We start from the raw sequence: 14,506 nt of genomic DNA, 5'->3' as shown, positions 1-14,506 counted from the left end.
TTTGTTTATACTTTCTAGGAGGTACTTGAAATCTGTTGAGTGACTAGTGAAACAGAATTATCATGCTGATCTGTCTACTTAGTTTTAGGAGCAGGTCAGCATTGAGAAAAATAATTCCCAGTGTGTTTGGTTTTAAGTGTTCAGTGTTAGACAATTTAGAGAAAATCTATGTAGAAGATTGCAGTTAATTTTATTCTTCTGAAAATGTCTTTCAAATGTGTCAGTTAAGGTACCCAAAGTCACTACACACATTTGATAATGCCCTAATTCTCTTGTTTCTTATGATTATATGAATCGTAAGAATTCTCTTATGAGAAGCTTGACATGAGCCGGCAATGTGCGCTCGCAGCCCAGAAGGCCAACCGTATCCTGGGCTGCATCAAAAGAAGCGTGGCCAGCAGGTCGAGAGAGGTGATTCTGCCCCTCTCTTCCTGTCTTGTAAGACCTCATCTGGAACACTGTGTACAGTCCTGTAATCCTCAACATAAGAAGGATATGGAGCTGTTGGAACAGGTCCAGAGGAGGGCTACAAAGATGAATGGAGGGCTGGAGCACCTTCTCTAAGAGGACAGGCTGAGAGAGTTGAGCTTGTTCAGCCTGGAGAAGAGAGGGCTCAGAGGAGATCTTATAGTGACCTTCCAGTACTTGAAGGGGGCCTACAGGAAAGCTGGGGAGGGGCTACTCACCAAGGCTTGTTGGGGATAGGATGAGGGGGAACAGGTACAAACTGAAGAGGGGCAGATTTAGACTGGACATTAGGAAGAATTTCTTCACCATGAGAGTGGAGAGACACTGAAACAGGTTGCCAAGGGAAGTTGTGGCTGCCCCATCCCGGAGGCGTTCAAGGCCAGGCTGGATGGGGCCTTGGGCAGCCTGATCTAGTGGGATGTCCCTGCCCATGGCAGGGAGGTTGGAACTAGATGATCTTTAAGGTCCCTTCTAACCCAAACTATTCTATGATTATAATAGTAAACCAGCAAATTATTTTTGCAGTTCCCTAAAAATCTCTCTGAATTATGAAATATCACTGAAAGCTTTCAGAGGTGATCTTAAGAACCTCTGTTTTTGAGAAACGATAAACTTTTTGGTATTGTTAAATGTATCTGGTACATTGGTTGATTAGGTGTTTATTTATGATGTTTTCTTTTAAAAAAAATTGGGTTTAATAACTCAGTGTGTTATAATTGCCATTTTGTTGTTCTGCTGTTATTGCACAGCTATTGCCTGACCTTTTCCAAGATACAATGCACAACCTTAAAGGGTTAAACTGTCTTTTGATCCTAATGAAGTAAAAATGGCAGGAGGAGATAGACTGTAGTTAAATTGGGAACCAGGCTCTTCATGGCGATGCGTGCTGGGAGAATGCAAGACAACAAGCATAAGCTGAAGAAAGAGAGAATCAGACTGGCTATAAGGAAGAAATTTTTCACAGAAGGGCTGATGAGGGTTACTTCATCTGATTGATTCTCATGTTTTCTACCATGGCTACATTCTCATGTAGACTACCAAGGCAAATGCCACATCTTAGTTCTTACTTTTAAGTGTTCAAAGATAAGGAACAATATTTTCTAAAGAAAAGGTTTGAAGTGTGGGACCTAGGAATTGCGTTTGACAAATTTATTCAGTGCACGTAAGGTAACTGCCTGTGACAGTGAGTTGGGAATTCTATACTGAGGATAGAAGGTCTGTAATGACTTTTTAAATGAATGAACTTTTCTGAGAATGAAGGGTTACAGCAACTTCTGCTACCTTTGGCTCAAGATTCAAAGTCTGTACTCCAGCATTCCCTCTCTTACTGGATGGGACGGTAAATAATACTGTGTAGGAGGTTTTAAAAAAAAAACCCAAAACAACAAAAACCCCCAAACCTTAAAGATCAAAACACTTTTCTCCCCGGAGGGGCACGAGGGAATGTGAGAGGGTGTATGAACTATGGTAATTTCCATATTGCACAACAGAAACATATTAAAATAGTTGAGTGACTAGTAGAAAGATAAAAAGCTGGGTAACAATGATACTGAAAATATCTGTAGTGCTTTAATTATGTTTACATAATCACCTGTAGCCATAACATTTACTCAGTGAACACGAAGTCTGTAAAATGTGTCAACTAGAACTGTGTCAGCATGTCAGGTGCAAAGGTGAAATCCACTGTGGAATCATGAGATAAAATGGCGTAACTGCTCTAAATTTTTATTTTAATCCTATTTCTGCTATCTGTTATTCCTCTTTTTTATCATTGATGCTGTATTTTTAGGGCGCATCTTAAGGTAGTTGTTCCTTTACCATTATTTATATCAGTTTTTATAATACTTCTATATCATAAATATTTTAAATAGTAATTTTGTGTTAATACGGTTTTTATAGAGTGAGGAAAGTACACAGAGCAATATACAGGTGCTCTTTATTTTCTTTTACTGTGGTGTGGAACAGCATGTAAAGCTGCAGCATTGACAATGGCACAGAATTATAGCAGGGAGTCTAAATAGCCATTGTTTTTATTGGCCTGCCTTGAAGAGCGCTATCAAGGAAGACACCTCTAGAAATTAATTAAAGATGATATTGCACAACTCTAGCTGAAGCACTGAGCCTAATTCTGTGCTTTGACCTAAAAAGATAATTTATACCTATCCTTGGAACTATCTAAAGCAGGAAGAAAAGGGCTAATTATTCCTACCCTCAAAATAAGTTAAAAAGCAGTTCGGATAGCAAGGCATGGTTATAGCATGAACAATAGTTCTTCCCAACAGTATATCCAAGATAGTTTCAAAATTCTTGACACAACCTTTCTAGGCTGTTGTAGTAATATTTTACTCTGCACAGCGATTTGTATGACCTTTATAATTTTAAGATATTACTATCATTTTTTCGGCGTATCTATCCTTGATTTTTAACCATAAGTGCAAAACCAATATATGCTTAGTGAAAACAGGTATCATAGGCTAAATTGCCATGGCTCTACTTCTCTAATATTCATATTTTAAAATCAGAACAAAAATCAGTAACAAAACTCAGAGGACACCAGTGAAGACTGACTGACCAACCAGCTAACCAAAGTGAAAAGTCTTTTTGCCACCACAAAACCTGAAAAGGAGAAACAAGCAAATGAAGGATAGGCTCGTTCTCCACGCTAGTGTCAACCTTCTGAAGGACCAAAGGCATCCTGCTATATAAATGTTGCATCAGATAATATATTTTAAAAAAGGGAGGTGGAAGGAGTGACAGCGGAGGTGATCTGCTCAGTACAATTCCATTCCACCTGACAGACTTGAGAAATTACAGGAAAATCAGGCTTTTTTATTAGAGAATATATTACTAGCTTGAAATATTTTAAGATCTTCAAATGTAAGAGAGAATCAACTTATGAAACCTGCAATTGTCTTCCTTTTTTGTAAGATTTGCTTACTCTCCTTTCTCTCCTTCTGCTAGCATAGTCAGCAGACTTTTTTGTAATGAAAAAAGCAGACATCTCTGATAAATGCTGACAATATGAATGCTGGAAAGGGCATCTCTGTTCTGTAAGTTTACGCTGGAATCATGGAAGAGCAGAGTGACTTTTCAAATCAAAATAAAGCAAACTTATCAGAACTGAGTGACCAAGAATCTGTTGACAGACAGCAGAAGTACGGCACAGAAGAAACCTTGCCTTTACTTTTTTGTTCTGCTTCCCTCTGCATGCCGTTTCAGTGTGCATGGTCAAGAAAGCAGTGGTATGTATGGATGAGATGGTATTTCTAGTCAACTTTATTTTTATGGATTCTTTGGGTGAAAAGAAATTTGTGTCATTCTGAGGTACAAGGCCAAAAGTGACTATTCCGCTTACCATAGCTTGCATCTTTTAAGAAGACCTTGAATAAAAAAAAAAAAAAGCCAATGTTCATGTGTCCTTCTGAATAATAAGTTTTTCTTGCACTAGTTCTAGAGATTGTGAGACTGCAGGAATTGCTTAGTGCATTGCTCTGATGATTTTTTAACATAATGTTATCTTATATTTCAACTGAATTTCATATATGTTTTCTAGAGATATGCCTGAAAACTTTCATCTGTGTTTCTGTTTTAATTACAGGTGCTGTTCTTATGTGGGTAGAAGGGGAAATGGTCCTCAGGCTATATCTATTGGCAAAAACTGCGATAAATTTGGTATAGTTGTCCATGAGTTGGGTCATGTGATAGGTTTTTGGCATGAACATACGCGACCAGACCGTGATGACCATGTCACCATCATTAGAGAAAACATCCAACCTGGTGAGATATTCCAATAAGTATTTTAGGAAAAAAAAAAATTGTTTGGTTTTGGCATTTTCTTCATCTGCTAAACTCTCTTGAAACTGAAAGCTGGAAGGCAGAAATGAACTGAATAACAGAAATGAGCATTTATGGCTGCTATTCCTTTTAATTTGACTGATCTCAAGCTGATTCACAAATGAAATACTGAAATGTAATCTTTTGTAAAGATATGGCTAAGTATCAAGCCATTAAATACTACTGGCTAGAAAGAGAGAAATAGTAATCATTCCCCAAAACTTTTACAAGATGCCATTGCTCTTAAAGCCTTTGAAAAATCATGTTTCTGTTCTTGAGAAAGGGCCTTTATTTCATAGTCTTTACTGATTGTTAAGCAGAAACATGTCAATAGCTTTTTAGCTGTCCAAGAGGTTTAGACCTAGAAGGTAAGCTGAGGACTTTGAATCTGTGACAGTGATGGTCGCTGTTTCCATCATTTCCAGATTACTTATTCCCTACGGAGCTTGCAGCTTTAGCCAGTGGCATTGGAATTGTTGAGACAAAGCATCTGAGGAACCTGAGGACTTCAAACTGTGACTGTCATCTCTGTGTCAGTCTAGCTGTTGTGCCCACGCTTGTGTTGTGTGGGCAAAGTGGGAGGGAGCTAGACAGGTTTCATTTGCAATGTTCATAAATATCCATCGCCTTTGTGAAATAGTGATTTTGACTTACGGGGGATTGTCTGCCCAAGAAGGGGTAAATCAGAAATTGTGCAATGGTAGCCTGGAGTATTTGTTTGCTCCTATAGAGAATAGATTTAAGATGCAATAAATCTTTGCCAACTCAGCTAGGACTTGGAAGATGACTGGCAACCGATACACACTACCACCAAGAAGCACCCATGACCACCAAGACATTTGAGTTTTGTTATATTATGCAAATTATGTTGGTTAATAATGTTAATGCCATTGCAGTTTTTTCAAGACACCAATGGGAATATGATTTGGAGTAAGAGGTGCTTTGCATCTCTTGATAATACTGACTAGGACAAAGAACTTCTGGCCTGGAATTATGAACTAAGTATAGTTCTTTTGTTCCTATTCTACTTTTATAAGTTTCAACAAATGGCTCTTGAAAATGTGACTTCGTAGTGTTTGTATTACATGGAGGCTCAGAAAGTAGCCTTTGCTGAAGCAAAGTATTGTTAGTATCCAGTCTAATGAGTCTGTAATGAGGAGGGTTCTTTCAGGGTCTTTGCTGTCAAAGTGATTTCTTGCTGGAATTAAGAATCAAGCCAGCAAATTTTATGGAGTCTGCATGAAGCGTAACATAATGTGAGGGGGCCATTATGTAGATTAGGTGAATGAGAACAGTCTTTCTAAATGCCAAATATAAGAATTTGATGTGCTTCAGAAGACTTGTCAGCCCTCTTGGTTAATAAAATCACAGTTACTCCCAAATGGTTAAGATTTATAAATGTCAGTGAGTGATTAGGTTAGGATCTTTGTTGGTTTTTTTTTCCTGTTCAGTTTTCATCTTCACAAAAATGATATTAAAGAAACTCAAATTATCAATCATTCGTAGGTCAGGAATACAACTTCTTGAAGATGGAGCCCGGAGAGGTGAACTCCCTTGGGGAACCATATGACTTTGACAGCATTATGCACTATGCCAGGAACACCTTCTCAAGGTTGGAGTCTCAGGTTATACCTTTTGACTTTTAATTCTATTCTTCTCTGTGAATGCTAAGAACTATGCTTTTTTTCAGTGTTTTGAAATATCTTAAAATATCCTTTGTGATATGGTATTCTTAAAAACAGTCAAAGCACAGCTTGTTTAAGTCAGAATGATTTGATTATATTTTTAAACACATTTCGTTTCTGTTCAGGTTCAAAGCAGCTTTTTGATCTAACTTCAGTTCTTTAGCTTTTAAGACATGATAATCTAGAAACATTTAATATAATACTCTCTTTTTGTCTCCACAGAAATTTGAATTTAAAAAACTAAAATGAGTGAAACGGTTAGGAATTTTGTATAACATGATCTATTTTCTTAAAGAGAAATCTCCTTCAGGGCATAATGTCTGAATAACTATGGATATTAGAATACATTAGGTAGAATACATGGTATTAGGACACCTACCAAGCAAACCACAGCCTTTGCTAAGGACTGCAGTCAATCATTTATAGTAGAGACTGCAGCCTCTTCTCTAATGTGTGTACAGATTGTTACTGTCACCTAAACCATATAGTAAAGAGTTCTGCTGGTTTTGCTCTGGCCTGTTGCAGGCTGATCCTTCCCCAATGCCTCAGTAAGTCCAGTGGGGCTTGCTCTGCAACTCTGCATGGTTGTGGGGAGATGCAAAATGAGCTGTTCCCACAGGCTAGCCCTACTCTGGAGAAGAAGCGAAGGAGTTGTCCTCCACCTGGTCTCTTGTTATATTTCATACCAAGTCACAGTTCAGCTAACCACTGTCTAAAAATATCAGTCATCTAAATTAAAAGAAAGCTCAAAAAAAAAAAATGCTAGTTTAAGAAGTTGTGTGCTTAGCTACTTATTTTTTGTCCAGTTCATGTGTTTTGACAAAAATACTAGACAATCTGAAACTATGAAGTAAACTGAAGATCACCAGAAACCTCTCCAGCCTTTACAAATATCTTAAGCTTGTTCTCCTTAATATGAATCTTATTAAAAGCCCTACCAAAGTATGTATTCAGCATACACAATTTTCACCCCTGGAGGAGCAAGGGAACGAACCACATAAGATAGATTTTAGTCACATTGTTTAATCCAATTACAGATACCTTTACCTTTAGGAAGAGATTATAAGGACCTATATAAAATAGTGTAATTTAACAAGCTAGAACCCCCCAGAGTCCTTTGGCATTGGCAACATCAAGATAATTTGATTTGTGGGCCTGACTTCACTACTTTCTAAGCCGGAAAAAAATGATAGTGCTATGAGTAGGCATGCCCTGCCCTGAGGTACAAGGGGCTATTACTTCATATTGTTTAAAAATAACCAGCAAACCCTTGAGGTCATATATTGATTTGCACTGATTTATCTCGAAAGCATGACTTGTCCTTGGTATGGGGTATTGCCAGCTGTTTGTTATTAGACTTTACTCACCCAGATAAGTAGCAGAAATCACCAAACATCATAAAGCTCTAGTCATACATGATGATGTTGTTCATGCTGTATTAAAACTGTTACACGTTGTTCCCTTATTAAAGTGCTAAGGCTTTAATGAAAGGGTTGTTTTCACTTTTTTCAAAATATGAAAAGCATCAATTTCAAGTTGTACTAAAAAGCAGTGGAAAATAAAATTATAATTTATAGGTACAAATACTTGAAACAGTAATGTGCCTTACTTCTATAAACTGAATAATGCTGGAAGTAGTTTATTTACTGTTTAGATTAGGGTAACATCCTGAGATGATTCCTTTTTTCAAAATTTCTAGTGATGCCACAAGAAATCTGACTGGTTAAAGAGCAGTATTTACTTGCAATACTCAAAGTGGTTCATTTATTATACTGCAAAATAAATAGCTTTATTTATAAGGAGTATTCCTAACTACAAAGATCCTTACTGGTCATTCCTTTTTGGACCTACATTATGGCTGAAAATACCAATTTTATTGAAATAAAAGCCCTACAAGTATACAAGAGAGTATAAAAAAATAAAAACAAGAGACTAAAGAAAGATATTTATCTGTTAACTTCCATTTTATGGGATTTGAGGGATTTTCAAATTCCATAATATGATAATTGAACTTAATTTTGTACTTTAGTCTTCTAAAAAGTGTTTCAGACTAACAAAATATTTTGGATAATATTGAAAAGTTGGGAAATTTTCAATAAAACTAGACATTTGGAATTAGTGTGCCTTACTTTACCTGCTCTAACATGTTTAAGTCAGTCTTTTAGACTTCTCTTAAAAACTTTGTTAGAAAGAGCAACTTTATAATTAAGAATTTTATGATAAGGTCTTATGTATTTTTATAGAATTTTATTATTAAATCTTCTTTTCAATATAGAAGAGCTTAACAGCAGTGCCTTTTTCCTATGTGGTGTTAATAGCAGTAAGAGATTTCCCTCTTGTTGTCTCACAGAAATATAATAGCCGATATGTTATTGATGTACTGAAAGAAGAATCTTTTTTCATAACATTGCATAAAGTTTGCCAACCTAAGGAATTTTTATGATGTGTTTTCTGTATTGAAAGTTCTGCGTTTTACCCTCTTATTTATGCCAAATGTAAATTCTAGATTTACAAAATAGCATTATATATTCATAAAACTCAGACAGTTTTATGATGGAAACCTGATAGGGGGTTTGGGGTCTATTTTTATTTTTATTTTTTTTAGGGGCATGTTTCTGGATACCATTCTCCCTTCCCGTGATGATAATGGTATACGACCTGCCATTGGCCAGCGTACTCGTCTAAGTAAAGGAGATATTGCACAGGCAAGAAAGCTGTATAGATGTCCAGGTATTGCACCACAAACAAACAAAACCCACATACTAGCAACTGTTTGACTTGTTGTTCAAGAGGAATGATACATTTTTTGAGTCAGCTGCTCGGTAGTCTCTGTGGTGGCAACTGGCGTAGGCAATTCAAGAATTGAATCATAAAAAAATCTTATAGGTAAGGTCTCTGGAATGCAAATCACTTAAGGACAGATAAACTTAGTTCCATGACATTTCAGTCTTTGTTTTCCTTATCTGTTCAGTGACTAGGAAAAAAAGAAAAGATGTTTAATATCACTTCTGTTTGCAGACTAGAGTACTTTTTTAATTTGAATTCAAGTAGAGTGCAGAAGGAGCAAATTAAATCATTGCAATCATCTCTGAACACATTATGTCTTTTGAAAATTTGACAAATTGCAAGCCAAGACAACGAAGTTGTAAAGTCTACTATGGATGAACTGGTTACATCTTATTACAAAAGTTCTACAGTTTTAACATATACACTTAGGCAGAAGATATTCAAATACTAATTCTAGCATCCTGTAAATTTAACGCGTCTCAATGTTTTGTCTCAGTGTTGGGCTGAAATTGTTCTGTGTCTCAGAGACATCAGTGGCAAGTCTGGAGTAACCCCGTGTTAGCCCTGCAGTTCTCCTTGTTCTCTAGTGCTAGTTCTTAGCTAAGAGCTAGAAGAGTGGTGGAAATGTCAAAGCAAAAGTTTTTACTTTCCTTGCTCTAGTTATGGCTGACACCAGTTTTATCCTTTGGTGTCAACTGAAGCAGTTCAGAAGTGCCATCTCTCAGCCAGAATTTGTCAGCAAGGTCTTTATGGGATGCTAGACATACAAGCTCTGTGCCATATAGGTTTTACAGCCCTCCTGCTCCTCGTGGGAATTAATGAAGTCCCAGTAACTGTTTTAAGTCAGACATATGGCTACCTTTTATGACCTGGTCAAGACAGAAGGAGTACAAAGAGGGATCAGGACTGAAGTGCCAGAGCTGCTTCAAATTTGTATCAGCAGCAGTGGGGTCCACTTAAGAACTGGGGCATCTGATGTGTGTTTGATGTACACTGTACAGCTGAAATATGCTTTTCCTTTGTGCTCTTGCTATATGGAATCATTATCTCCTGTTTACCAAGAACACAAAGAGTGCTTCTGGGCCTACAGAGGAGAAACCACTTTAACATATTTTCTTTAACAACTGTTCCTTTTGGAATAATTTTTGCTTTTTCCTTTTGGTACAGAAAGGACTTGAATAATGTCATTCTTCTTGGAAGTGTTATTTCTGATAAGAGTATACAGAGAACAACAATTTCATAAACACAGAAAATACATATGTATTTTGATTAAAGACAAATTTAGGAGGCAAAAATAGTCTGTAGAATCAAACCCACTGTGCAAATAGCTGGTATTTTGTGATCACACTGACTTAAGAAAAATAAATAAATTTCAGCCTAGGATGTTTGTTGTGTGTATAATCCTCTAACATGTACTTTCAGTCAACTGAAAGAGATACAATGTGATTTTTAAGCTAAAATTCAAAGAAAATTTCCTTTTCATATAATTTATGAAAATGTGTTATCGTTTTTTTCAATTTCTTGCAAGTCTTGTTAAAAGTTAGTTTCACATTATTGTAAAACTAGAGTTGTTCAACAGTAGTGTGCATTTTAAAAGCAAGCTACTCTTTGTAGTCCTGGTCAACATGGGTCAGAGGGATAATAGACATGAGTGATGGTTGCAGGATCATGCTCCTTCTCTGGCACTTTGCTTTGGCAAAATTTGTGATAAAAAACATAGTTTTTTTACCTTTCTTAGGTGAGTGTGAATCCATAAAAGAAAGTGAGCTTTAAGAGATGGATAACGGCAGAAGGCTTTGCTGCAAATTTTAAATGGCATACCATTTAACATGCTATTTTTTCAGTTAATATTTTTTATAAAAGCTGCATAACTTGATAAGACAACAAGAACTTAAATATCCAACAGAGAAAGCAACTCTGTAGGTTGCACTGTAATTGTGATCTAATAAGTCTTCCAGCAAATATTGAGACTGAAAATTCAGACATTAAGCTTTTGGTTTTATGAAAAAAATCATGTGATCATCATAGTGTGTAGAAATAAAACTTGTTCAAACTTGTTTTTGGAGGTGGCTGTATTTCCTATTTCAGACAAAAGACGTTAGTCATGATGTCTGCTTATGGTAAAATAGCAGTGAATATTTGAAACATTGACATCTGCACTTTTTCATGTGTTCATTTGTGTTGCCTTAAATGTAATGCAATGAAAATACAGAAACCAGTAATTTAAATCAATATTTTCCAGAAATGCACACTTCGCTGATAAAGAATTTTTGCAGCATTGTACATGTTTTGTTTGGAGTTCTATTTATTCATGCAAGCAGTTTCTGGTCCCAGAGGATGGCTACATTTTTTAGGGCCAGAGAATATGGAGTTGAGCTCAGGGCTGCTGGAGAATACAATTGATCCTCACAGTAGTGAGGCAGCTTAGCCTTCGGGGTTGTTTTAGCTAGTCAGGATATTCAGGGTCATTATTCAGAAAAGGGTTTAGTGACCAAGATGCAGTTTTGAGCTTGGTCAAGCCAAGGCATGAGATTTAATAACCAGTCTTTCACCAACTGAGTAAATGCCAGGGCTCAACAACCTAGCAACAGCAATTTATTATTTTTTTATTCTTATTTCTTAGGATTTTTGTCAAAAGAAAACATAGTTTCTGATAGATGTCTGTTACATTTAAAACTGAGTTACACTGTTAAATGATGGAATAATAATGAGAAAGCAAGCAATTAGGTTGAGGTTCCTTCCTCTGCCAGAATTTTGAACTTTGAGTGGATGTTTTACAATGGTTTTCAGACTTTGTAATGGAATAATAGAACATGCTTTAGTCTAGTGCAGCTACAAAAAAATTCAACACAGGTCCACTTTATAGTTTTATATAGAAATTGTAGTTGATTTAAATTTATATCTAGTTTTATGGGAGTAAGAGCATAAGAAAGGGAAATTAGAGCAGAAAGAGAAGACAGGAAATAAGTGGGTAGAGTGGGACTGAGTAACGGATGGGAAAGGAGGCTCAGACTGGCAGGAGAGATGGCTGTGCAGAGGAAGAAGAGGTGAATGGAAGTTCAGTAAACTTACAAATTGCTAGGGTATGTGTCACAGTGTGTGTGGAAGACAGCAGATGACAGCCTGCCTCTTTTTTTGTGCTGTTCTCACTGTTCCTCAAGCTTTAACATGCTCCCATCTCTATTAGATTAGAGAAGTGTGTTCAACTTCAAAAGTCAGGATAAGGAGGATTAAGGCTTTTAGATTAAGACCATTTCCCTACAATTGTAAAGGGGAGTCAAGTCAACAGTAAGACACTGAGTTTTAGTAAACGATTCTAGTTTTTTTGGTTTAACAAGTACATTATCAGCATCAGATAGTTTTAGGGCTGTGTGGCAGCTTTGTATGCCATATATGTATAGTTGTACACACTTGGATCTAAGGAAAAGTGTTAAAGATCTTAATTCTCTTTGGAAAAGAGCAAGCTTAAATTAGCTGAATAAGACACTAGGTATTTGCTAGTGCGGTGGACAGAAGAATGAGTATCCTGGAGGATATGGGCTTTGTCATCTGCAGATTTCAGTATAATCCTTAATAGGACTTGACCATGTATGTTGGCCAGCCCAGAGGGATGTTATACACAGGCAATGTAATTGAACACTACCACAAAGTTCACTGGTAGAAATTGCTTTATATAAGCATATAATTTACCTGCTGCCTGCACCAATTGCCAATCTTTTCAAGGAGAAGCAAAAATAGTTTCCCTTTCCTTATCACAGAGAGGCTTGTCAGAAGTCTAACCTTCTCAAGCTGTAAAACAGTCAGGAGATTGTTGTAATGTCTGGAGTGTGTGTGTGTGTGTGTAGAGATAAAGTGGCATTTCAGCAAGTGGTCTAGCCTAGCATGACGTTTGAGGGGAGAAAAGGGAAAGCATCAGAGAAAACATTCACAATATTAATGAGTAGCAGTGGAATAAAAATGTACAAATGCTTTACATAGCAGACGTGTATAAGATTGAATTTCTTCTAGCATGAAATATATTAAGATTAGTTCTTAGAAAATTTAAATAAATGGCCTTTACCACTCATTTTTCTTCTACAGTTGGTCCCCAAAGTGAACTCCATTACTAATGGACTGTCACATCGTAAATGTTTATAATATACCATTTTATAAACCTAATCGCAAGTGCTGTAGTTGTCACAACCCAGTTACAGAGAAAAACCTTACATTCTCTAGTTTAAGTGTTTCAGTTACCATTGATGCATTGCAAAGGAATTTGCTTTTAAATAATAAATGCCCAAACATTTCATAAATTCTTATTGTGTTAATTCATAGTAAAGTAATCCTATTGCAATTTTTCCTATGCTTGCCTTTAATTCAGAAATATTTATGAAAATTATTTGATAGAGCACCTCCAGGCATTAAATATGGTTAAGTTAAATTGTTGGATTAACCAACTTTATTCTATAATTCTTTGAAAGCCAAAATGTTCCATGGCACATTTTGCAACTTAAAATCTGTAGTTTTAAGGCTACATACAACTTCTGTACATGAAGCATGGAGTATTATTAATATTCTGGAGAAAATAATCCTGTACTCTGTATAAGAGAGAAAAATTCTGAAATGTTTTTAAAAATGTAAAGCTGTTACACTTAATTCATTGATGTGCTTGCTTATATAATGTGATAATTTAGGGACTTTGAGTAAGTAAGAGGTAGTTAGACCAGTATTTTCCTCTTCTCCTCTTACTAATTGCAGGGCTGCATTCGAATGGACATTTCGCATGTCCCACATACTTCACAGCATTTTGTTTGCTTACATACTTCACATTATGTGGGAATGTGCATTGCGTGGCTTTATAATCAATACTTGTGAGCTGAAGTTTAGTGTGAGTGGAAGGGATTGGCCGAACAGCACTCTTCATGACGTGTATATCACCTGCTTAAGGCTTGATAGTAACTGTAGTTTTAGTGAAATATATTTGTAGCTAGAGCAAACAGAATACGTATGCTTGAAGTATACTTGTGTGCCTGTTGAGAGTACACTGGTGTAGGTAGTCTCCATGAAGCCATGTATGAGCAAAAGAACAAGAGAAGGCTACAAAAGCAGTGAGAAGAATACTTGGATCTTCACGGATCTGAGTGGTGCGTTCATCTCCTGCAAAGAGTATCTTCTCTTTGGCCTCTGCTTTCCTCTATGCCTGTACAAGACTACAGTTTTACTTTTGTCTGTCTCTTAGCCACTTTGCATATCTGCTATAAGCTACAATACAGCGACAGTACTCTACGATTTATTTAAGTTTGCATTCATTGCTGTGTTAAAAATAAATGGTGGTTAATGATGGATATAGCTTTTTCACTGAAAGAGCTTAGTACAGAAATAATTATTTAGCATTGAAAACCTTCTGTATATGTGTCATTTGCTGAGGCTGCCTGCAATTTTTCTGAAGATAAAACCACTTTTTTCAAGAGAAGAGAGGAAAAGAATTATTCTTTCTTTCCTTCTTCCTTTCTTTCTGTCTTTCTTTCCTTTCCTAAAGGACAATGTGACAGTGACTTTAGCCATTAAATTTTTTGGGAGCTGTACCAATCTTTCTTTGTTCTTCTCATCTCAAAAACTATTTCAGTGTCACAGAGCATATTTAATGCCTTGAATGTAGCCTATGCCTGATATTACAGTGTAGTTGTCAGATTATATCTTAGATGCATTTTAACAAGACAGCCTTTACAGCTGTGTTGTCTGTCTTTGTCATA

General features: G+C 36.4%; 1 protein-coding gene across 4 annotated transcripts in view; it reads left to right on the top strand.

Moving 5' to 3' along the window:
• Positions 1 to 14,506, top strand: part of TLL1 (tolloid like 1) — a 136,194-nt gene that overhangs the window by 77,593 nt on the left and 44,095 nt on the right. For 3 of the 4 annotated variants that reach the window (XM_009565159.2, XM_054066009.1, XM_054066010.1), the window contains exons 6-8: positions 4,067 to 4,245; positions 5,809 to 5,914; positions 8,593 to 8,717. In XM_009565159.2, the coding sequence (XP_009563454.1) occupies positions 4,067 to 4,245; positions 5,809 to 5,914; positions 8,593 to 8,717 (410 nt within the window). Of the gene's footprint in view, positions 1 to 4,066; positions 4,246 to 5,808; positions 5,928 to 8,592; positions 8,718 to 14,506 lie in introns of those variants that run through there. The other variant, XM_054066011.1, reaches the window with a different exon arrangement.

This window comes from Cuculus canorus, chromosome 4 (assembly GCF_017976375.1).
Source record: "Cuculus canorus isolate bCucCan1 chromosome 4, bCucCan1.pri, whole genome shotgun sequence".
NCBI classification, from domain to species: domain Eukaryota; kingdom Metazoa; phylum Chordata; class Aves; order Cuculiformes; family Cuculidae; genus Cuculus; species Cuculus canorus.
Note: the sequence above shows the minus strand (reverse complement) of the source record. Positions and strands in the feature narration are given on the sequence as shown.